The 23,845-nt window shown below is 41.1% G+C and overlaps 1 protein-coding gene across 4 annotated transcripts in view; it reads left to right on the top strand.

The window, feature by feature from the left end:
• FAM161A (FAM161 centrosomal protein A) overlaps positions 1–18,370 on the top strand; it is a 29,416-nt gene extending 11,046 nt beyond the window's left edge. For 2 of the 4 annotated variants that reach the window (XM_033239162.1, XM_033239161.1), the window contains exons 2-7: positions 1,360–1,598; positions 3,144–4,289; positions 4,977–5,144; positions 7,865–7,964; positions 16,108–16,262; positions 16,940–18,370. In XM_033239162.1, the coding sequence (XP_033095053.1) occupies positions 1,360–1,598; positions 3,144–4,289; positions 4,977–5,144; positions 7,865–7,964; positions 16,108–16,262; positions 16,940–17,084 (1,953 nt within the window). In that variant the 3' untranslated portion in view covers positions 17,085–18,370. The remainder of the gene's footprint in view (positions 1–1,359; positions 1,599–3,143; positions 4,290–4,976; positions 5,145–7,864; positions 7,965–16,107; positions 16,263–16,939) is intronic. The other 2 variants (XM_033239163.1, XM_033239164.1) reach the window with 2 other exon arrangements.
• Positions 18,371–23,845: the final 5,475 nt, after the last annotated feature.

Below are 23,845 nucleotides of genomic sequence, written 5' to 3'. Positions count from 1 at the left end.
TGACTCACACCTGTAATCCCAGCACTTTGAGAGGCTGAGGTGAGTGGATCACCTGAGGTCAGGAGTTCGAGACCAGCCTGGCGAACATGGTGAAACCCCGTCTCTACTAAAATACAAAAATTAGCTGGGCGTGGTGGTGGGCACCTGTAATCCCAGCTACTCGGGAGACTGAGGCAGGAGAAGGCAGAGGTTGCAGTGAGCCGAGATCACACCACTGCACTCCAGTCTGGGTGACAGAGTGAGACTCTGTCTCAGAAAAAAAAAAAAAAAAGAACTGAAAGGTATGTAAAGGGAGTGAGGGAGAAAGGCCAGTCAGACCCTTCTAAACATGATCTGTGTGTTGAATAATTACACCATTTTTTCTTCTCTGCTTTGTTGTCATCCCAAAGTCCCTGTCACCCATGGGAGCTACTGCTTTTGTGCCCACAGGAGCAGCTACCCTGAAAATCCCGCCTACCCTCTCCCATGTCCTCTTATTCCCTCTCAAGGTCGTGCCCCACTGTGAGGAGGGCTTCTCCCTGGCTCCTTGATGAGCCACTGAGAACTTTGTCCCTGTCCCCATTCCCTCTTCCCTGCCTTCTCTCACTAGCAGTCCTTGGAGCCACACTTCAGAAGCGCAACTGAAGGGAGAGCATTGGGCTGTGGTTGCCTGGTTTGCAGCAGGAAGAACTGGGTTCCTCTTCATCTCAGTTAAGACTTACAACTCAAGCCGGGCGCAGTGGCTCACGCCTGTAATCCCAGCACTTTGGGAGGCTGAGGCGGGTGAATCACGAGGTCAGGAGATCGAGACCAACCTGGCTAACACAGTGAAACCCCGTCTCTACTAAAAATACACAAAATTAGCCAGGTGCGGTGGCGGGCGCCTGTAGTCCCAGCTACTCGGGAGGCTGAGGCAGGAGAATGGTGTGAACCGTGGAGGCAGAACTTGTAGTGAGCCATGATCACGCCACTGCACTCCAGTCTGAGTGACAGAGCGAGACTCTGTCTCAAAAAAACAAAACAAAACAAAACAAAAACTTACAACTCAGGAGGCTCCTTATAGAAATACTTTGTAAACAGTTGTTGGGTTCTATCCTGTTATACCTTTTGTTGGTTGATCTGGGAATCTAACCATCCTTTATCAAATGGATTAAATAACATTTATTTTCTGACAGTTTGGTCTCACTCCCTCTTGTTCTTAAAATATCACTGGGGAAAATGTACACACAAATAACCTGTAACTCATTCTATGTGCATAACCCATAATTAACGTATAACCTAACTAGGTGGACTCTTTAGGAAGCAGCATTTTGGATCAGTGTCAGCTTAATTTGTCTTTCAGCTCCAGTCACCATATAACAGGTGTTTTCTCCCCACCAGGCTGATTTGAACACCAGCTTTTCTGGGGTGGATGAACATGCACCAATAAGCTCTGAGGACTTTGTGAACTTTCCTGGTATTCACCACTCTAATGAGGAGTATTTCAAGAAAGTAGAAGAGTTGAAGGCTGCCCACCTAGAAACTATGGCAAAATTAGAGAAAATGTACCAGGATAAATTACATTTAAAGGAAGTTCAGCCAGTGGTCATCAGGGAAGCCTCTCTTAGTGACTGTTCCAGGTAAGGTTGTAACTCAAAGTTATTTGTGGAGTATAAAATAAAATGTATCCTTAAAAGGACAGAACATAGTTATTTCAGAATATTTTCTCTTAAATAGCCCTTTGTACTCTTAATGATATACAGAGGTAGGATTTTATTCAAAATGTTTAATGGCTTATCAGCTTACTAGATGACTTTTGCTTGAGGGTCATTTGGTGACCACTTGGTCTTTTCTCTCTGATCCACCCATAGAACTGAGGGCATGTATCAAAATACTTATTCTGGGCCATTTTAAATGGTAAACATAAAAGTTTAACTTTAAAAGCTCTTTATAATATGTGGATTAACATGAGCTCATTAAAGAGCTAGTACAAAGAGTTCAGGACTAGGAGACATTAATCTGATTTATGTTTTCAAAATAGTCTGCAATTTCAAGACCCATTTCTGCTGTGAATTCACCTGCTCTGAGACTTACACATCTAGTCAGTCAGCGATGCTTGCATGTCTCCTGTGTGCCAGACTATGCCTGGGCACTGAGGAGTCAAAAACAGGATGCCCTCAAGGAGCTTAGAGACTAGCTGAGAACCAAAAATTGCATTACAGCATGATGTAACAGACTGTTACAGAGGAAGAAGCAGTTGGTTATGCCAAGCTTTTGGAGGGATGCAGGCCAGAATTTTCCACTGAAGTGTCACATCTGAGTTCAGTCTTGGAGGAGGAATAAGTAGTGGTCTTCTAGCCAGCAGCAACCATGTATGCAAAGGCAAGATGGCATGAGAAATAATATCGTGTGTGAGGAACTTCACAGGACTGGATATGAATGCAGAATGGAGACTGGGGTAGCCAGTGGTGAGGGGTAAGACTGAAAAGATAAGTGCCAGTCTCAAAGGGCTTGTAATCTAGGCTTGACTTTGTAGCAGTAAGGAATTATCAAAAAGTTTCAAGCAGGAGAATGACATGATCAGATCTATGCTTCAGAACAGTGACTCTGGAAATTGTGGGGAGAATTTAATAGAGGTTAGTCGCAAGGAGCCTCTGCCATCTCAGGTTCCTTGTCTGTAAAATGAAGAAGTCAAAGTAGATAAGGTATGGGCATCTCCCAGCTCTGTTCCAAATAAAAGTGATAATTCTTATAAGCCCTGTCTAGCTCCTCTCTTCTGATTATACCCTGATCTTAGAAAATATGTAACTCTTCGCTGGGCGCAGTGACTCACGCCTGTAATCTCAGCACTTTGGGAGGCAGAGGCAGGCAGATCATGAGGTCAGGAGATTGAGACCATCCTGGGTAACATGGTGAAACCCCATCTCTACTAAAAATACAAAAAATTAGCTGGGCATGGTGGCATATGCCTGTAGTCCCAGCTACTCAGGAGGCTGAGACAGGAGAATCAACCCGGGAGGCAGAGGTTGCAGTGAGCTAAGATCAGGCCACTGCACCCCAACCTGGGCAACAGAGTGAGACTCTGTCTCAGAAAAAAAAAAAAAGAAAAGAAAATATGTAACTCTTAACTTTTATATTTGGTCACATACAACTGAAAATATAACATAGTTATTCTTCTCATTTAGATCTGTGTCAGAAAAGAACTCCTATCACCCTGTCTCATTAATGACATCATTTTCAGAGCCTGATTTAGGCCAGTCTTCCTCCTTGTATGCGTCCTCCTCTGAAGAAGAGTTACCCAACCTAGAAAAAGAGTATCCTAGGAAAAACAGAATGATGGCCTATGCTAAGGAGCTTATCAACAACATGTGGAAAGACTTTTGTGTTGAAGATTATATTCGCTGTAAAGATACTGGCTTCCACGCAGCTGAGAAAACAAGGAAGAAACGAAAAGAATGGGTGCCCACGATTACAGTACCGGAGCCTTTTCAGATGATGATAAGAGAACAGAAGAAAAAAGAAGAGTCCATGAAATCTAAATCAGATATTGAAATGCTACATAAACTGCTCAAAAAACAGGAAGAGGATCCAGAGTGTAAGAAGCAATTCCGAGCCAATCCAGTTCCTGCATCTGTCTTTCTCCCCCTTTACCATGATTTAGTCAAGCAAAAAGAAGAACGGAGAAGGTCTCTGAAGGAGAAAAATAAAGAAGCTCTTTTGGCCTCACAAAAGCCATTTAAATTTATAGCAAGGGAGGAACAGAAGCGAGCAGCCCAGGAAATGCAGCTGAGAGACTTTTTTAAGTCTAAAAAGAAAACAAATCGATTTAAAGCCAGACCCGTTCCTCGATCTACTTATGGTTCAACTACCAATGACAAGTTAAAAGAAGAAGAGCTCTATCGAAACCTTAGGACGCAGCTGAGAGCCCAGGAGCGTTTACAGAACTCATCTCCTCTGCCTTGTAGGTCAGCTTGCGGACGCAGGAACCCCAGGTGTCCTGAACAGGCTGTAAAGTTGAAGTGTAAACACAAGGTTAGGTGCCGGACTCCTGATTTTGAGGACCTTCCTGAGAGATATCAGGAACACCTCTCAGAACACAAGTCTCCAAAACTCTTAACGGTGTGTAAACCATTTGATTTTCATGCATCTCCACATGCATCTATTAAAAGAGAAAAAATTTTGGCAGACATCGAAGCAGATGAAGAAAAGTTAAAAGAAACACGTTGGCCTTATTTGTCTCCAGTAAGATGTGCAGGTGTAAAGCCTGTGCCTTGTAACTACAACCCTCCAGTGACCACGGTGTCTTCCAGAGGACGAGAACAAGCTGTAAGGTAAGTAACTAAGACACAGTACTGACTGACTCAGGGTTGCCAGATGAGTGTATGCAACTCTGTGGAGTTTATGTTGGTGAATTTGAAAATACTTAGAAATTATTATTGTATCTATAAAATATTTTACTATATAATATATGATATTTTGTCAGAGAGTATGCTAAGAAATCAATGTATTTTTCATTTTATAAATTTTGGGAGATTAGAAAATATTAGTCTTAAGATTTCTAGTTTTCCCTGGCCGGGCGCGGTGGCTCACACCTGTAATCCCAGTGCTTTGGGAGGCCGAGGTGGGTGGATCACAAGGTTAGACCAGGCTGGCCAAGATAGTGAAACCCTATTTCTACTAAAAATACAAAAAATTAGCTGGGCATGGTGGCGGGCGCCTGTAATCCCAGCTACTCAGGAGGCTGAGGCAGGAGAATCGCTTGAATCCAGAAGGCAGAGCTTGCAGTGAGCTAAGATCGTGCCGTGGCACTCCAGCCTCAGCAACAGAGTGAGACTCTGTCTCAAAAAATAAGTAAATAAATAAATAAAGATTTCTAGTTTTACAAGTCAGATCCTTTTCAAAGGGTTGCCTTTTTTCAAATTTTGAATTAACAAAATTCAAATTATCCCATGTTAAATCTTTGGTAAACAACATTCTCATTGGCTTAAAGTGGATTAAGCCTAGTTTATTACCCTCAGGAGATCACTTGAGGAAAAGAAAATGTTGGAAGAAGAGAGAAATCGGATCCTAACTAAACAGAAGCAAAGAATGAAAGAATTGCAGAAACTCCTGACAACCCGGGCTAAGGCTTATGACTCACATCAAAGTTTAGCTCAAATATCTAAATCCAGAGTAAAATATCTCAGGTATCATAAAAAAGTCTTGAACCTCCAGACCACTGGTTTTCAAACTTTCTTTTGTTTTTTTAATCAGTAGATAGTAAACTATGAGCAGATTGAAAATGGCATTAGTGTTTTAGCTTATGGATTTAAATTGTCATCAGTTACTTATATTCAGCACATACACACTCACCTCATGGTGAGAACCAACATATATACTCAACTTCATGGTAAGAACCATGAAGCTATGTTGAGGAATACAAACATTTTCTATTGTGGCCTTAGTTAATAGTTATAATCTTATACCAGTATCTAATCTTGTTCTTTATATTATTTTTGATTGCAGTAAACAGATAAAGAGCTTTGTTTTAAGGTTTGGATGAAATCTGATAGCACAAATTAACACATTAAACATCCATTATGTGATGTGTTCATTAGCACATATATTAATGTTTAGTAGTATGTGTTGCATTTTGTTAGTTTCAATATAAAAATAAAAATATTCACGGAATCCTTTAGAACCCCTTCACTAGAATTCTGCAGTACAAAGTTTGAAAACCAGTGTTCCAGATGTTGCACATAAAAATGTTGATGTTTAAGTAGGAAAATATCTCCCTCAAAGCCAGGTAAGTAATATGATTTATTACTTTTTAATCTGATTTCTAAATATACATATGTGCTTTTAATTACAATGAGTATTCTTTTATAATTTAGCATTAATCCATTGACCAAGGGAACTTAATTTGATTAACTTGAGCATAATGTTTCTTAGAAATAGATAACTTACCCTCAGGAAGTAAACTATTTTTTTTTTTTTTTTTTTGAGACGGAGTCTCGCTCTGTCGCCCGGGCTGGAGTGCAGTGGCCGGATCTCAGCTCACTGCAAGCTCCGCCTCCCGAATTCACGCCATTCTCCTGCCTCAGCCTCCCGAGTAGCTGGGACTACAGGCGCCCGCCACCTCGCCCGGCTAGTTTTTTGTATTTTTTAGTAGAGACGGGGTTTCACCATGTTAGCCAGGATGGTCTCGATCTCCTGACCTTGTGATCTGCCCGTCTCGGCCTCCCAAAGTGCTGGGATTACAGGCTTGAGCCACCGCGCCCGGCCTGGAAGTAAACTATTAATAGCTTTTTTTTTTTTCTGAGACAGAGTCTTGCTGTGTCGCCCAGGCTGGATCGCCCAAGAGATCAAGCGATTCTCCTGCCTCAGCCTACAGAGTTGCTGGGATTACAGGCACTCACCACCATGCCCAGCTAATTTTTTTTTTTTCTTTAGTAGAGATGTGGTTTTACCATGTTGGCCAGGCTGGTCTCAAACTCCTGACCTCAGGTGATCCGCCAACCTTGGCCTCCCAAAATGCTGGGATTATAGGCGTGAGCCACCGCACCCAGACGATAGCTTTTTCATAACCCCAACTTGTGTATAATTAAGCCTAATTATTTGGAAGTATAATTGTTTTCCCCAATCCATTAATTTTATTATCTTGGTACCAATTAAATAGTGTAGTTTAATTTATTATAGGATCTTGCCCAAACAGTGAGAACATTTACGGTAAATTTATATATTTTGGTTCCTGTTTCTCTTTATGTTATGTTCCCATGCTCTTTATTTCTTCTTTGACTTGCTCCCATTGAATTAACTTTGCCACTAACCTGTAGGAGATCTTATTTAGGGGGAAAAAATAACAGCAAAGGCTGGATGCCATGGCTCACATCTATAATCCCAGCACCTTGGGAATCCAAGGCAGGAAGGTTGCTTGAGCCCAGGAGTTTGAGACCAGCCTGGTAAACATAATAAGACCCCCATCTCTACAAAAACTTTAAAAAAAATTAGCCAGGTGTGGTGGCATGCACCTGTAGTCCCACCTACTCGAGAGGCTAAGGTGGGAGGATCATTTGAACCCAGGAAGTCGAAGTTGCAGTCAGCCATGATTGTACCACTGCACTCCAGCCTGGGCAGCAGAGCGAGAACCTGTCTCAAAAATAATAGGCCGGGCGTGATGGCTCATGCCTGTAATCCCAGCACTTGGAGAGGCCGAGACAGGCAGATCATCTGAGGTCAGGAGTTCGAGACCAGCCTGGCCAACATGGTGAAACCCTCGTCTCTACTAAAAATACAGAAAATTAGCCAGGCATGGTGGTGCATGCCTGTAATCTCAGCTACTCGGAAGGCTGAGGCATGAGAATTGCATGAACCCAGGAGGTGGAGGTTGCAGTGAACTGAGATGGCGCCACTGTGCCAGCCTGAACAACAGAATGAGACTCTGTCTCAAAACAAAAAACAAATAACAACAACAATAAAATAATAAATAAGAGCAAGGTCTTGTTTTCAGAAGAAATTCCTTACAGAGAAGATAGCTGATTTCTTCCAAAATGTTCTTGGTTTTATACACTTATAAATGAGACAAGAGGGCTTTCATTCATCTCTTCAGGTCAGTTTGAAGTTCCTTAATATATGTATGCCTTGGGGATTTCAGAAATTAAAGTGGTCAGACTATTCCTAGAGCATAATATGTGTGGTCTCAGAACCTAGGATTTTATTCTGCATTCCATGAGAATTAACCAGTACAGAAGAGGAATCGAGGTAAACTGTGAACTGTGCTCATAATTTCTGATTTGTCAGCTAAGCTAAATGTTATTTCTTTTTTTTCATTGACTTTGTAGAGATTGATAAGTTAAATGTTACATATGTAAGTTCTTATTTCTTAGATGATCTTTTAAAAAATTCCATTGCTTTTATTTAATTTTAGAAAGAGCGAAAAGGAAAGGATGAGAGAATACCAACGAGAACTAGAAGAAAGAGAAGAAAAATTAAAAAAGAGGCCACTGCTATTTGAAAGAGTTGCTCAGGTTGTGTTTATTGGAATTTAAGAGCTATTGTCAATTGTTGTTTTTTTTTTACAGCTTTAGCTCCTAAATTTACAGTCCATTTTTCTTATGTGTTACATAACTGTTGGGATACATTATTGTTGTTTATGTTGGCTTCATCATATCAGCCAATGAGTAATTTTGCTTAAATCCAAGCATTTAACCAAGTGTGGTGGTGTGCACCTGTAGTCCCAGCTACTTGGGAGGCTGAGATGGGCAAATTGCTTGAGCCCAAGAGTTTTGGTCCAACCTGTGCAACGTAGCAAGACCTCATCTCAAAGAAATAATCTGAACATTGAATCTTTTTGATGAAGCACATAAGTTTGATAAATAACATGCCAATCCAGTAGTTTGTAAAATAATTTTGCAAGCTGTTTTCTAATGGCTGGTCTTTTTTCAGTACAAACTTGGTTAGCTATTAAGATGAAGCTTCATGACATCACTTGGAGGTCTTTGAAGAATTAAAAAAATGAAACAAAATGGCTAATTGAATCAGTTATTTCTGCCAGTTTTTTTTTAAGTGAGTCTGTAATTCGGTCTTCTCTGCAATTACTAAAAAACCTCCTTTCTATAAGAAAAACAAACTAGTCTTATAGACAGTAGACCCTGAGTTTACTCAGTTTATGCCCAGTTTTATAATCTTTCCCTTAAGGGAGATTTGTTCATTTTAGGTCATCTTCTCCTTTATCCCGTAGGGGAGGCATCTGTACGGGTGACATGGCTTAACAATTGACAAAATCACTGGAGGTTGCAGGTTCTAAATTGTGAATTTGAAGCTGTTATAATTGGACAATAGACAGTTGGAGAATTTACCTGTAGCAGATGAGCATGGTTACAGAACTGTACTTGTCAGTGACTCAGTGAGGACAGTGGACATGTATTGTGGGTGAATCTGCACGTTACAGTCTCTCAAAGTTACATAATCTTTTTGCTCACTGATCTAGATATAATTTTATATAATGCCTTTCATTTTAAGGGATGGATTTTTTTAACATCTTTATTTCAACTTTAGGGGGAAAAATCATTTTAAGCTGTTCTACATTATAATCATAAAGTGATTGGCTTTTGGCCCAAAGACATTATCTCCAGCTCTGAACTGCAAGTTTTTTGTTTTTGCTTTTTACACTGCTTCTGGGTTTTTCTTATTTATTTTAATTTTTTTCAACTTTTATTTTAAATTCAAGGGGTACATGTGCAGGTTTGTTACAAGGGTATGCCAGGCACTGTGGCTCATGCCTGTAATCCCAGCCAGCATTTTGGGAGGCCGAGGCAGGTGGATCACCTGAGGTCAGGGGTTCAAGACCAGCCTGGCCAACATGGTGAAACCTCATCTCTACTAAAAATACAAAAATTAGCCGGGCATGGTTTTGTGTGCCTGTAATCCCAACTACTTGGGAGGCTGAGGCAGGAGAATTGCTTGAACTTGGGAGGCGGAGGTTGCAGTGAGCTGAGATCTCATCATTGCACTCCAGCCTGAGTAACAAGAGCGAAATTCCATCTCAAAAAAAAAAAAAAGGGGGGTATATTGTGTGAGCTGGGGTTTGGGGTGTGATTGAACTCATCACCCACGTAATGAGCATAGTACCCAATACATAGTTTTTCAACCCTTGCCTTCCTCCCTCCACTCTCCCTCTTATATTCTCCAGTGTCTGTTGTTCCCATCTTTATTTCCATGTGTACCCAGTGTTTAGTTCCACTTGTAAGTGAGAACATGTGGTGTTTGGTTTTCTGTTTCTGCTTTAGTTTGCTTAGGATAATGGCTTCCAGCTGCATCCATGTTGTTGCAGAGGACATGATTTCATTCTTTTTTATGGCTGTGTAGTATTCCGTGGTATATGTGTAACATATTTTCTGTATCCAATCCACTGCTGATGGGCTGGGTTGATACCATGTCTTTGCTGTTGTGAATAGCACCAGCACTTGTTATTGTCTGTCTGGTTTTTATAAAAAACTATTTTTAGAGATAGGGTCTCACTCTGTTGCCCAAGCCAGTGCAGTAGTACAATCTCACTGTAACCTTGAACTCCTGGACTCAGATGATCCCCAGTATCAGCATCCCCAGTAGCTGAGACAAAGGCCCACACCATCATGCCCAGCTAATTTTATTTTTTGTAGAGACTGGATCTCACTGTATTGCCCAGGCTGGTCTTGAACTCCTGGCCTCAAGTGATCTTCCCACCTCCACCTCCCAAGTTGGTGGGATTATAGGCATGAGCCGCTGCACCTAGCTTTTGTCTGTCTTTTTGTTACAGCCTTCCTAGTGGGTATTGTCCAGTAACATTCTTTCAACTGTTCTTTTATCTTTTTCATTACAGACTCTATCTACTAGCTTATTGATATGGTAGGTGAGGATTTCGCTGTTTCACCACATTCTCTCGGAAGCACACTTACCTGCCCTTTCTCTGTCTTTCCATCCTTCCATTTCCTAGTCAGCTCTATCACAGATCAGAATTCATTGTTATGACTTAGTAAACAATGTTAGCAGCTGAGCCCTATATTATTATCATCACATTTTCTTTTTTTTTTTGAGACAGTCTTGCTCTGTCACCCAGGCTGGAGTACAGTGGCACAATCTCGGCTCACTGCAGCCTCTGCCTCCTGGGTTCAAGCCATTCTCCTGCCTCAGTCTCCTGAGTAGCTGGGATTACAGGCGCGCACCACCACGCCCAGCTAATTTTTTTTGTATTTTTTAGTAGAGATGAGGTTTCACCACATTGGTCAGGCTGGTCTCGAACTTCTGACCTGATGATCCTCCCACCTTGGCCTCCCAAAGTGCTGGGATTACAGGTGTGAGCCACCGCACCCGGCCCATCACATTTCCTTTAAAAAACTTTTTCCCTGTGTTAATAATTACTAATTTTGTTTGGTCCTCCCCCCACCTTCCCTCATTCCCTGCCAATGTATATATTATTATTCTTCTTAAATTTTTCTGTTAGCTCTCAAAAATCCCCCTCAAACAGTTAAACACATTGTTAATTCATCAGTTCCTTTCCTCCCCTGGAGCCCACAAGTGTCCTGCTCCACTTTGGAATGGTTTCTGTCTAGGCCAGCAGTCCTCAACCTTTTTGGCACTAGAGACTGGTTTTATGGAAGACCATTTTTCCACAGACCAGGGTTGCATGGGGTGGGGTGGATGGATGAGGGAATGGATCATTTCTGGATGGAACTGTTCCACCTTACATCATCAGGCATTAGATTCTCATAAGGAGCATGCAACCTAGATCCCTGGCATGAGCAGTTCACGATAGGGGTCATGCTGCTATGAGAATCTAATGCTATAGGAGGCAGAGCTCAGGTGGTAATGCTCACCCTCCCACTGCTCACTTCCTGCTGTGTAGCCTGGTTCCTAACAGGCCACAGACCCGTACCTAGTTCGTGGTAATGACCCCTGCTATAGGCCTCTGGCATAAGTGACATTTTAGGACCTTTTTCACTGTTACACTGGGGATTAGTTAGATATTAACCTTCTGGATTTATCTACATTTCTTGTATTTCTTTTAAAGTCACTGTTAGTGTATTCTGGTTCTGGAAGATTTCCTCAAATTTATCTTCCAAATCTCCATTTTTTGCTCACCTAATGAAAAATGACATAATTTCCAGAATACTTCTCATTTATTAAATATTCCTTTGGTATTTTTCATGGGTGCAGTACCCCCCCCTTTTTTTTTTTTTTTTGAGACGGTGTTACTCTGTCCCAGGCTGGAGTGCAGTGGCATGATTGCTGTTCGCTGCAACCTCAACCTCTTTTGCTCAGGTGATCTTGCCACCTAAGCCTCCCAAGTAGTTAGGACTATAGGCACAAGCCACCATGCCAGGCTAATTTTTGTATTTTTTGTAAAGACAGGGGCCTTACTATGTTGTCCATGCTGGTCTTAAGCTCCTGGGCTCAAGAAATCCTCCTTTCTCAGCCTTCCAAAGTGCCGGATTCCAGGTGTGAGCCACCACACCCAGCCTATCTTTTATATCTCTGTGCATACTGGTGATGTTGTCTCAGTTTCCTTCAAGTTTCTTTTTCTCTTTTTTAGCCTCTTGTCTATCATATTAGAAGCTTTCCTCTGATTTTCTTTGGTTGTCTGTTTGCATTTAAGAGGGAGATTGTACACAGTTATTTGGAAGCTAGTTTCGAATGTTTTTTGTGAGGTTGCTGAAAGACAAGACTCCGCTAAGCACTTTCTATGCATTATCTTAACTGACCTTTACACTGCTCCTGTGAGCTTCTTATTTCACAGATGAGGGACATCTTGAGGCTTAGATGATACAACCAGAAGAAGGGGAACCAGGATTCAAACCCAGATCTGGCTGTCTTCGTGTGATTGTTTTATCTGTCATCTTGTTTTCCTGCCCCCTTCTCAACAAATGCTTTTTGAATATCAGAAAATCCCTTGAGACTCTTAAAGTCAGATAGAAACAAGACAGACAAATGTAGTCATTCAAGACACACAACTGCAGCAATTACAGATGTGTATTGAGACAAAATTGTCAATATGATTGTTTGGGAGGTTGAGGGAATGGTCAGATTGATATATTCTTTTTTTCTATTAACCTCAATTCCAGGGAGCCAGGTACATAACCTGGGAATACTACTATTTGTGTTAGTGACATATGAGGCTTGTTCCAAGAGGTCTAGAAAAAAAAAAAAAGGAAAGTAAATAAAATACTAAATTAAAGGAATCATTATGGGTGATACTATAAAACCAGAAAGAAAGTATGAGGTATTATTTGGGAAGACCAAAAATTGAACACATATACAACAGTGATTTATTATAGTGCTGTTTGTCCAAGAAATATCTTTTTCTTTTTTTTTTTTTTTTTTTTTTTGAGAAAGAGTCTCACTCTGTCACCCAGGCTGGAGTGCAGTGGCGCAGTCTCAGCTCACTGCAACCTCCACCTCCCGGGTTCAAGTGATTCTCCTGCCTCAGCCTCCTGAGTATCTGGGATTACAGGCGCGTGCCACCATGCCTGGCTAATTTTTTTTTTTTTTTTTGAGACGGGGTCTCACTCTCTTGCCCAGGCTGGAGCGCAGTGGCGCAATCTCCACTCACTGCAAGCTCCGCCTCCCGGGTTCATGCCATTCTCCTGCCTCAGCCTCCCGAGTAGCTGGGACTACAGGCGCCCGCCACGTCGCCTGGCTAGTTTTTTATATTTTTTTAGTAGAGACAGGGTTTCACCGTGTTAGCCAGGATGATCTCGATCTCCTGACCTCGTGATCCGCCCATCTCGGCCTCCCAAAGTGCTGGGATTACAGGCTTGAGCCACTGCGCCCGGCCCTAGCCTACTGTTCTCATCTTCATATCTGTGTGTACCTAATTCCTCCCCATTCAGCTGGTCATTGAGAAACCTGTCAAGTTTTCTTCCTAAATAATTTTTGGATCTGCCCTTCACCATCCTTGATGGTGAAATGCCAGGTGGAACCTTTATTTCCTATCTGAATCATAATAATTTGATTTTTCTGCCTTGCTCTTTGCAGAACCACTCATTATATCTTCACCTTACCATTTCCATTCCCCTACTAACATGTTAACCCTGGGTAGACAGTTAATAAGCCTTTATAACAGGGACAATCATCCATTCTCACCAATTCCATTTATTCTCATTTTCAATGAATGATATCAAGGGGTCTTCTCATTAACTCCTCAAATAGTATATACAGAGTTACTGTGGCAGTGAATCACCATTGCTTTTTTTTTTTTAGTACATTTTTTTTCCTGCAGTGTATTTTGCTGGAACTATTGCTGCTAATTAACAGTTGGTTTTATTAAAAACCATTTTAATAGCTTGCAGCTATTTGCTTTGCCCATTTATAGGAGTTAATTGTGGTCTCGCTCCTGCTGAGTGATTCCCTAACACAATATGCCTGTGATTCTTTACAGAATAAACTATGTTGTCCTGTTTCTTGGAAATCACAGGATTAATTAACTGAGAAGATGTTAGATTGAATTTTAAACCAAAGTCAGATGAAGGCTTATGGCACAAATTTTGACTAATGTCTTATATATTTAATTGCTGAAGTCAAAATATCCTATTGGTAATGCATTCAGAGCTAGGTTTGGGGTTTCCTTATTCTTCTCTGTAGTCTTTAGGGTGTAGTTCTTATTTCTCATTTTGCCCTTCCTGTCAGTTCCCCAAGGCTTGTCTGTTGATATTCACAGACTCTGGAGGGGTTTTTACTTACTTTTCTAAAAAATATTATTGTTATTCACAGTGAGTGCATTTTAGCAGCAGTTTAAGTGCTTCTTTTTCAGTTTTCCAGAGTATCAGGAAATGCACTGGTCATAGTTTTATCCATTGTAATCAGTCCTTGCTATTTCGGGTTCTCCTGTGTAACACTAGACTCCATCGTCCCTCATTATACTAGATTTGGCAAATATCTGACAACTACATTGCTCAAGTCAGGCTTTAGGTCACCTTCAAACCCTAGGACAACCATTACCACTTAGAGAAAGCAGCATGATGTAATATAAAAGACCTAGGAAATGGTCAGGAGACTTGGTTCTACCACTCACTAGCCTTGTCACCTTAATCAAACAATTTCACCTTTGAGGCAGGGGCCGGGGGAGATTTGGTTTCTTTATTGATTAAATATGGGGGTTAGACTGGGTGCTCCTCCACACACTTCCCAGTATGAATGTCATTGGTACATTGGAACTGGGCTAGTCCTAGTCGCCTTGCTTTAGTTGGAGGTCCAGAGGGCAGTTCTTGGCCCTCTCACAGTTCAGATCCACTCATAGGAGCTAAAATGGACTAAAGTCGAGGCACTAGTGTGAACCCAGGCACTTTGTGACTCCATAAAGCCTGCCATCTCTGGAACTGTGATGACTTCAGTTTGACCCAGGTATGAGAGAGTCATCACAATTCCAACAGATCTTAAAGCCAGGAAGTGACATTCTACAGATTTGAACCCAGTTCTAAATTCATATTGTTTTCGTTATATCCCTTGCTTCCTCCACAGAGTAAAGATTACAACACTGGTGCTTTTATCATCTTTAATGAATTGGGGATATGGCTTATAAAAAGTAAAAATTACAGTAGATACATAAAATAAAAGAATTTGGCTGGGCACCATGGCTCATGCCTATAATCCCAGCACTTTGGGAGGCCAAGGCTGGTGGATCACTTGAGCCCAGGAGTTTGAGACTATCCTGGACAACATAGTCCCACCCTACAAAAAATACAACAAGCCCCATCCTACAAAAAATACAAAAATTAGCTGGGCATGGTGGCGCATGCCTGTGGTCCCAGCTACTCCAGAGGCTGAGGTGGGAGGATCGCTTGAGTCCAGGAGGTTGAGGCTGCAGTGAGTTGTGTTCACACCACTGCACTCCAGCCTGGGTAACAGAGCAAGAACCTGTCTCAAAAAGAAAAGAAAAGAAAAGAATCCTCTGACAACAATTATTGCATGAAATCTTTTTTTCAGATATCTGTATAAACAGTCATAAAAGTATACAAAACCTAGGTACAATATAAAAAAATTATAGATCAATCTAATGTGGCCGCCACCCATGTTAACAAACCATTGCCAGCACCCCAAAAACCCTACATGCCCCTTGCAGATCACAGCCCTTCTACCTCTCCCCAAGAGGTAACCACCATTCTGACTCTCAGGATAAGTACTTCCTTGTTTTTCATTGCAATTTTACAGTGTGTGTACCTATCCTCAAATAATATAGTTGTTTTGCCCATTTCTGAACTTTATATAGATCATACAATATGTACTTGTTAGTGCTTTGCTTCGTTTGCTCAGTATTATATTTGTGAGATCCATCCATGTTGTGGCATGTAACTGTAGTTCATTCATTTTCATTGCTTTATTTTACTCCATTATAGGAATAGACCACAATTTATTTATCCATTCTTCTGCCAATAGATATTTGGGTGATTTCCAATTTGGGGTTATTGAAGGACAGTACTATCCTGACCATTCTAGTACATGTCCTCCCTTGGGACACATATGTGGGAGCTTCTCTGGGCATATTCCTAGGAGTGTAATTGTTAGTCTTAGGGTATGCAGATTTTCAACCAACTGTGACTGCTGAACTTAATTATCACTGGCACTTTTAATCCATACATTTTTAATGAAAATTTAAAGTCTTCTGTTCTCGTCTAAAAGGGTTTGTCTTTCCTATAGAAAAATGCAAGAATGGCAGCAGAAAAGCATTATTCTAATACCCTAAAAGCACTAGGAATATCTGATGAGTTTGTTTCAAAGAAAGGCCAAAGTGGAAAAGTACTTGAGTACTTCAACAATCAAGAGACAAAAAGTGTCACTGAAGACAAAGAAAGGTAACATGTATAAGATGTCTGAGTGGCTTACCTTTGAAAAATTATTACCTGCAGAAAAGCACAATTTTATACTATATATATTTTTTACTGACATAAGTAACAAAAATAATAGCACGCTTTCAAATGAAGTTTAAAGAATCAATCACTCAAATTTTGAAACAGGGTGGGCATGGTGGCTCACGCCTATAATCCGAGCACTTTGGGAGGCTGAGGCAGGTAGATCACAAGGTCAGGAGATTGAGACCATCCTGGCTAACACGCTGAAACCCCGTCTCTACTGAAAATATAAAAAATTAGCCGAGTGTGGTGGCGGATACCTGTAGTCCCAGCTACTCGGGAGGCTAAGGCAGGAGAATGGCATGAACCCGGGAGGCGGAGCTTGCAGTGAGCCAAGATCGCACCACTGCACTCCAGCCTGGGTGACAGAGCGAGACTTCATCTCAAAAAAATAAAAAAATAAAAAATTTTGAAATAAATTAGTTTTCAGGAATATTAAATTTCTCAATGGGCACTTTTATAGCATTTTCTTTCTTTTTTTTTTTGAGCTGTCTTGATAACAAATTGGAATTCATACACTTGAGGAAGACTGGCTACATGGTGGCATACTTGCAGAGGGTTTGTTTACTTTTAAACTAACTCATTTTTCCTTTGAAAGATTGATAAATTTCTTCCCCTAGCTTTAATGAAGAAGAAAAAATAGAAGAAAGAGAGAATGGGAAAGAAAATTATTTTATTGATACCAACAGCCAGGATTCTTACAAGGAAAAAGATGAAGCCAATGAAGAAAGTGAAGAAGAGAAATCTGTTGAAGAATCACACTGAATCATCAAGGTCTCCTCTCTATGCCCTTGCTGTTGTTTGCAGCGTCAGGGTATCAGCAGCTGCATTTGTGTTTAGAACATCTGTGGGGATGCCTCTGATATGTGCAGGGCTGTTGATCAAAGTCATCTGTAGCCTGAAAAGCCTGAATCCAGCTGATTGGTCATTTGATCAGTTAGAGTAAGGCTTTGCCTATTCAGTTTTAAAAATCATTGTATATGATCTGTTTGCAACTATGATTTTGTGTTTTTAAAAAGTGTTTCAGAACCACAGCTGTCACAAACTGATTAGTTTAAAAAAAATACATTATTTCATTAATTTTACTGGAAAAAATGGCGTGGTATTGAAAGCAGAGAGAAGTATTGGTCTTTGGTGATTTACTTTTTAAAAATTTTGGAAAGTGTGAATCAGTAAGTATTTTTAATTATACTATTTGCCCATTCTTTTTCTCTGCAATACATTTCACAGAATAAATCCTCGAACTTGTTTTGCTGCTCTGAGTCATTTTTAAAAGTATAGAAAAAAATAGATACTTGCAAATTTACATTTATTTTTGCACTGAAAGTTTACTGTTAAATTGTCTACACCATCATCCCTTTTTCTTTTTATCCTTAGTTCTAGTCCAAATTATTTTTTATATTATTGGGAAAGTTTTTATACTAGCTTTTTTAACCCTATGTATTATTACAGATGGAAGTAATTATGGCATGTGCTAAATTAGGGGCAAGTATCCCTGTTTTATATATGATGAAATTGTGCATAATAACTTGGCTAAGGCAAGTCTTCAAAGTAATTCAGATTTAATTCTTTACTGCTAGACCCAGTTGTGTTCAACTTTTTACATATTATTGCCAACATGCTTTGTCTCTCTGTGTACAGTGTTAATCTGATTTTATAAATCTATAATTTTTTTCTTTAAGCAAATTTTTGTTTTAAAATTTGAAGTCAATCATAAAGATAATACAGCGTAAGACATTTTCTTCTCTAAAAACAATCAGCATCATTTTAAAAGGATGAACTAATACAGGTGTATGTAATAGCAGTGTTTCCCAACTGGCAATGTATGCTTTCAATTAAAAAATAAGGTCGTTTTTCTCCATCGGGGCAAATGTTTACTTGTTATTTTCTCCTTACAGTTCGTGTTAAGTTGCTTTTCACTATTGTTATATTGTAAACTCCTTGGGAGTTGGCACCACTTAAAAATTCATCTTTGTATTCCCTTAATATTTGGCACAGGATTGTACATATGGCAGGTACTTAATAAAGGTTTGAATGAATGTGTAGATGAATATGGTTTTTATATACTTACAGCTACTTCAGAATGAGTACACATGGGATTAAAAACATTTCCCTCCTAGCTCATTGGGAACCTGTGAAAACACAATCTGCAAATTGTAATAGTGCTTAAAACATTACTTGCTTTCAAGGATTTACTCCACGGCCTGTCCCTTCTCAGTTTCATAGGGAGAGTGTGGGCTTTGGTCATGAAACACTTGGCTTCAGGACCAATCTCGTTTTCTTACCTTTAAAAAAATGGGAATAGTACCTATCTTGAGTGGCCGTGGGAAGGACTGGATGCAATCATGTATGGAAAGGTCTTTGCAAACTGTGATATTCAAATGATGGTGTCAGAAGACAGAATATTCTTGAGGAAACTATTAACTTAAAATACTTGTACTTAAATGAGATACACTGTGATTTAAATATTATTTTGTTAGAAATAACTTTTGAAGCACTTTGTTAGACATGATCTGGTAAACACAGAACCAAAGTTAAAGAGAGAGACACTGACAGCTTCAAATCATTCTATGCATATCACTGTTTTCTTAAGAAAGCCGTCAAATTGATGGCTGAAAGATTACTTTAGCAGGTCACATTACACTGTGATGGTCAGAAGTCAATTGGTTAAATCAAACATGTTTTCAGGTGTTAGGTAACTGAAAATTTTTTACATTTGTATCATCTGAATTGGCTCTAGAATTCCTTTTGCTTATGGGATTTTACTTTATACAAGATTAACCTAACATCAAGAAAAAGGTTATGCTCTTTTTTCTTTCATAATATTACTGGATACCCTATGACTTCATATGTATTTCTGCAGAAGAAATGGCCTGGGGACTGTTGGAGAATTAAGTTATTTTAGACATACACAAACACACATGTATATATGTATCTATATATATGATGGAAGGCTGGGTACGGTGGCTCATGCCTGTAATCCCAGCACTTTCAAAGGCAGAGGAAGGCGGCTCACTTGAGGTCAGGAGTTCAAGATCAGCCTGGGCAACATGGTGAAACCCTGTCTCTACAAAAAATACAAAAGTTAGCCAGGCAGGGTGTCATGCACCAAGTAGTCCCAGATACTCGGGAAGCTAAGATGGGAGGATTGGTTGAGCCCAGGTGGTTGAGGCTGCAGTGAGCCCTGATCATGCCACTCTAACCTAGGTAACAAAGTGAGACCCTGACTCAAAAATAAAATATATATATGATGGAAAATTTCACTTTTTTTTTTTTTTTTTGAGACAGAGTCTCTCACTCTTGCCCAGTCTGGAGTGCAGTGGCGTGATCTCGGCTCATTGCAACCCTTGCTGCCCGGGTTCAAGCGATTCTCCTGCTCCACCTCCCAAGTAGCTGGGATTACAGGTGCCTGCCACCACGCCTGGCTAATTTTTGTAGTTTTAGTAGAGACGTGGTTTCACCATCTTGGCCAGGCTGGTCTTGAACTCCTGACCTCGTGATCCACCTGCCTTGGCCTCCCAAAGTGCTGGGATTACAGGCGTGAGCCACCATAACCGGCCATCAATTATTCTTTTACTCTGTTGAGTTAGTCTACACAATAAAACAAATGGGCATGCCTTTAAGGGTATCTGGTATTTTTCTCTTACACAGTATTTCTCAAGTTACTTCTAGTTACTTGAGAATAGCAAAGATTTCAACATTTGGACCTAGGCAATAAAAAGTCATTAACTTCAGGCCGGGTGTGGTGGCTCATCCCTGTAATCCCAGCACTTTGGGAGGTTGAGGCAGGCGGATCACCTGAGATCAGGAGTTTGAGACCAGCCTGGCCAATATAGTGAAACCCCGTCTCTACTAAAAATACAAAAAAATTAGCCAGGTGTGGTGGCATGTGCCTATAATCCCAGCCACTTGGGAGGCTGAGGCAGGAGAATCGCTTGAACCCGGGAGGCGGAGGTTGCAGTGAGCCGAGATTGTGCCACTGCACTCCAGCCTGGGCAATAAGAGTGAAAACTCTGTCTCAAAAAAAATAAATAATAACTTTATAAAAATTACCGGCTGCGCATGGTGGCTCATGCCTGTAATCCCAGCACTTTGGGAGGCCGAGGGGGGCAGATCACGAGGTCAGAAGACCAAGACCATCCTGTCTAACACGGTGAAACCCCATCTCTACTAAAAATACAAAAAATTAGCCAGGCGTGGTGGCGAGTACCTGTAGTCCCAGCTACTCGGGAGGCTGAGACAGGAGAATGGCGTGAACCCGGGAGGTGGAGCTTGCAGTGAGCCGAGAGCGTGCCACTGCACTCCAGCCTGGGCGACAGAGTGAGACTAAGTCTCAAAAAAAAAAAAAAAAAAAAAAAAATTACCTCATTGCTTCAAAGAAAAATGTATGCCCTTCTCAACTATCACATATGTGTATATGTGTGTTTTAGTGGTTGTTTAGAAGGGAGCAAGTTATTGTGAAATGAAGTTTTTGTCAATTTGACAAGATTTAGACTATAATATTATAGTGTCAAAGTTATTACTTTGTCCTAAATGCTTTAGGCAGTCTCATTTCTTGTCACTAATATGTAGTCCTGATGTGGCCTATGGTTGGCTAACTTACCTGTATTGTTAGAAAAGTTATAGGAATAACTTTTTTAATTTTTTTTTTTGAGACGGAGTTTCGCTCTGTCGCCCAGGCTGGAGTGCAGTGGCCGGATCTCAGCTCACTGCAAGCTCCGCCTCCCGGGTTTACGCCATTCTCCTGCCTCAGCCTCCCGAGTAGCTGGGACTACAGGCGCCCGCCACCTCGCCCGGCTAGTTTTCTGTATTTTTTAGTAGAGACGGGGTTTCACCGTGTTAGCCAGGATGGTCTCGATCTCCTGACCTCGTGATCCGCCCGTCTCGGCCTCCCAAAGTGCTGGGATTACAGGCTTGAGCCAGCGCACCCGGCCACTTTTTTAATTTTTAATTTTAATTTTAATTTAGCTTAGAGACAGTGTCTCACTATGTTGCCCAGGCTGGTCTCAAACTCCTGGGCTCAAGTGATCCTCCTGCCTTGGCTTCTCAAAGTGTTAGGATTAAGGCATGAGCCACCGTGCCTGGCCAGGAATAACTTTTATGTTATAGCAACTTTGTTTTTAAGGGAGGAAATAATAATCAGGGTCGCAGTATATAGTGTGTTTTTAAATTTTTACTTAAAAATTACAATATTCTGCCAGGCACAGTGGCTCACACCTGTAATCCCAGCACTTTGGGAGGTTGAGGCAGGCGGATTACTTGAGGTCAGGAGTTTGAGACCAGCCTGACCAACATGGTGAAACCCTGTCTTTACAAAAAATACCAAAATTAGCCAGGTATGGTCGTGGGCACCTGTAATCCCAGCTACCCAGGAGGCTGAGGCAGGAGAATCACTTGAACCTGAGAGGCAGAAGTTGCAGTGAGCTGAGATCATGCCACTGCACTCCAGCCCAGGCAACAGAGCAAGACTCTGTCTTAAAAAAAAAAAAAAATTCCAATATTCTGGCCAGATGCGGTGACCTACACCTGTAATCTCAGCACTTTGGAAGACTGAGGTGGGAAAATCACATGAGTCCAGGAGTTCAAGACCAGCCTGGGCAACAGAGTGAGATCCTGTCTCAGAAAAAAAGAAAAAAAGAAATTCAGATTCTATTTTACAACTAATATAGATGGAATAAATGAAAAATAAAACTATGGCTTGTAAAATTTTCTAGTTAAGAAAGCAGATATACTAACATTTAGATGACTACTTATTATTTTTTCATTTTTGTAACAACTAAGACTGTGGTCTTTGGCAAATTATAAATCTCAATAAGAGAAGGAGATAAAAAATTGAGAAGGAAAAAAGTTGGTATATAACTATTAAAAGTCAAGGCATAGCCGGGTGCAGTGGCTCACGCCTGTAATCCCAGCACTTTGGGAGGCCGAGGCAGGCAGATCACAAGGTCAGGAGTTCGAGACTAGCCTGGCCAATATGGTGAAACCCCATCTCTACTAAAGGTTCAAAAATTAGCCGGGCATGGTGGCGGGCGCCTGTAGTCCCAGCTACTCTGGAGGCTGAGGCAGGAGAATCGCTTGAACCCGGGAAGCCAAGGTTGCAGTGAGCCGAGATTGTGCCACTGCACTCCAGCCTGGGTGACAGAGCAAGACTCTGTCTAAAAAAAAAAAAAGAAAGAAAAAAAGTCACAGCATAAAATGCATGCTTATATCTAACTCTGAAAAGATATACCAGAAAATAAAAATGTTTATAATAGAGTTTGCCTCTAAGAGCCTGGGAACAGGTGACGGAAGAGAGACTTCGTTTTTTTGTTTCTTCCTTTTCTTTTTTTTTTTTTTTTTTGAGACGGAGTCTCGCTCTATCGCCCAGGCTGGAGTGCAGTGACCGGATCTCAGCTCACTGCAAGCTCCGCCTCCCGGGTTTACTCCATTCTCCTGCCTCAGCCTCCCAAGTAGCTGGGACTACAGGCGCCCACCATTTCGCCCAGCTAGTTTTTTGTATTTTTTAGTAGAGACGGGGTTTCACCGTATTAGCCAGGATGGTCTCGAACTCCTGACCTCGTGATCCGCCCGTCTCGGCCTCCCAAAGTGCTGGGATTACAGGCTTGAGCCACCGCGCCCGGCCTGTTTCTTCCTTTTCAACACTTGCATATGTTAAAGAAAAATATAAACGAGGCTTTAGCTTTGTAGGAAGGTATTTTCTAGTCATATCTTCTAGATGTGCCCATCACCTAATGTCAAGAATTATCAACTCACAATTAAGTTTATTTCTTCTATATTCCCACTCTCTAACCCCTAGTTGTTTCGAAGCAAATCACAGACATATTTCATGTATAAATATTTCAGTATAGATCTTTAAATGATAAAAACTTTCCCTTATTACACAGCTCCAATACCATCATCACACATACAAAAAAGAATAATACAAAAAAGAATTATCTAGCAGTGTTACATTTATCCTACTGTCTTTAAGGTGATGTTTTTCAGTGTCTTCCTTAATGCCACCAACAAACAACTTCTTAACAGCTGAGTGGCACCTGGTCTTTGAGAACCTTCTCTTGAGACAGCCCTCTTTTGTTCCACAGCTCTCCCATCCACCTTGTGTGGCCTTGTATTCATGACTGCATCCACCTGCTCCACAGTGGCACAGGTGACAAACCCAAAGCCCCTGGAGCGCTTGGTGTTGGGATCTCTCATGACCACAGCCTGTGAGCATTCCCCATTGCTCAGAATGGCTCCTCAGCCTCTCATCAGTCGTTTCAAAGCTCAGCCCTCCAGTGAAGAGCTGCCACAGCTGCTCGGCTCTTTAGGATACTGAATTAGACATGACGGCAGTGGGAAGAGAGATTTTAACCATGCTTCCTGGTGGCAGCCATGGGCAGAAAGTGGGTTTCTATTAAATGCAGCAGAACACGGTTCCTAATTCAAGAGATATGCCCAACCTATCATTAAATATACTGTATGAAGTAACATTTCTGAATTTCTACCAGCTACATGTGTCTGTGATGTACAGTGAGGTCCATCATTTA

This window comes from Trachypithecus francoisi, unplaced genomic scaffold (assembly GCF_009764315.1).
Source record: "Trachypithecus francoisi isolate TF-2019V2 unplaced genomic scaffold, Tfra_2.0 Lachesis_group17, whole genome shotgun sequence".
NCBI classification, from domain to species: Eukaryota; Metazoa; Chordata; class Mammalia; order Primates; family Cercopithecidae; genus Trachypithecus; species Trachypithecus francoisi.
This window is presented reverse-complemented; position numbering and strand designations above follow the sequence as displayed.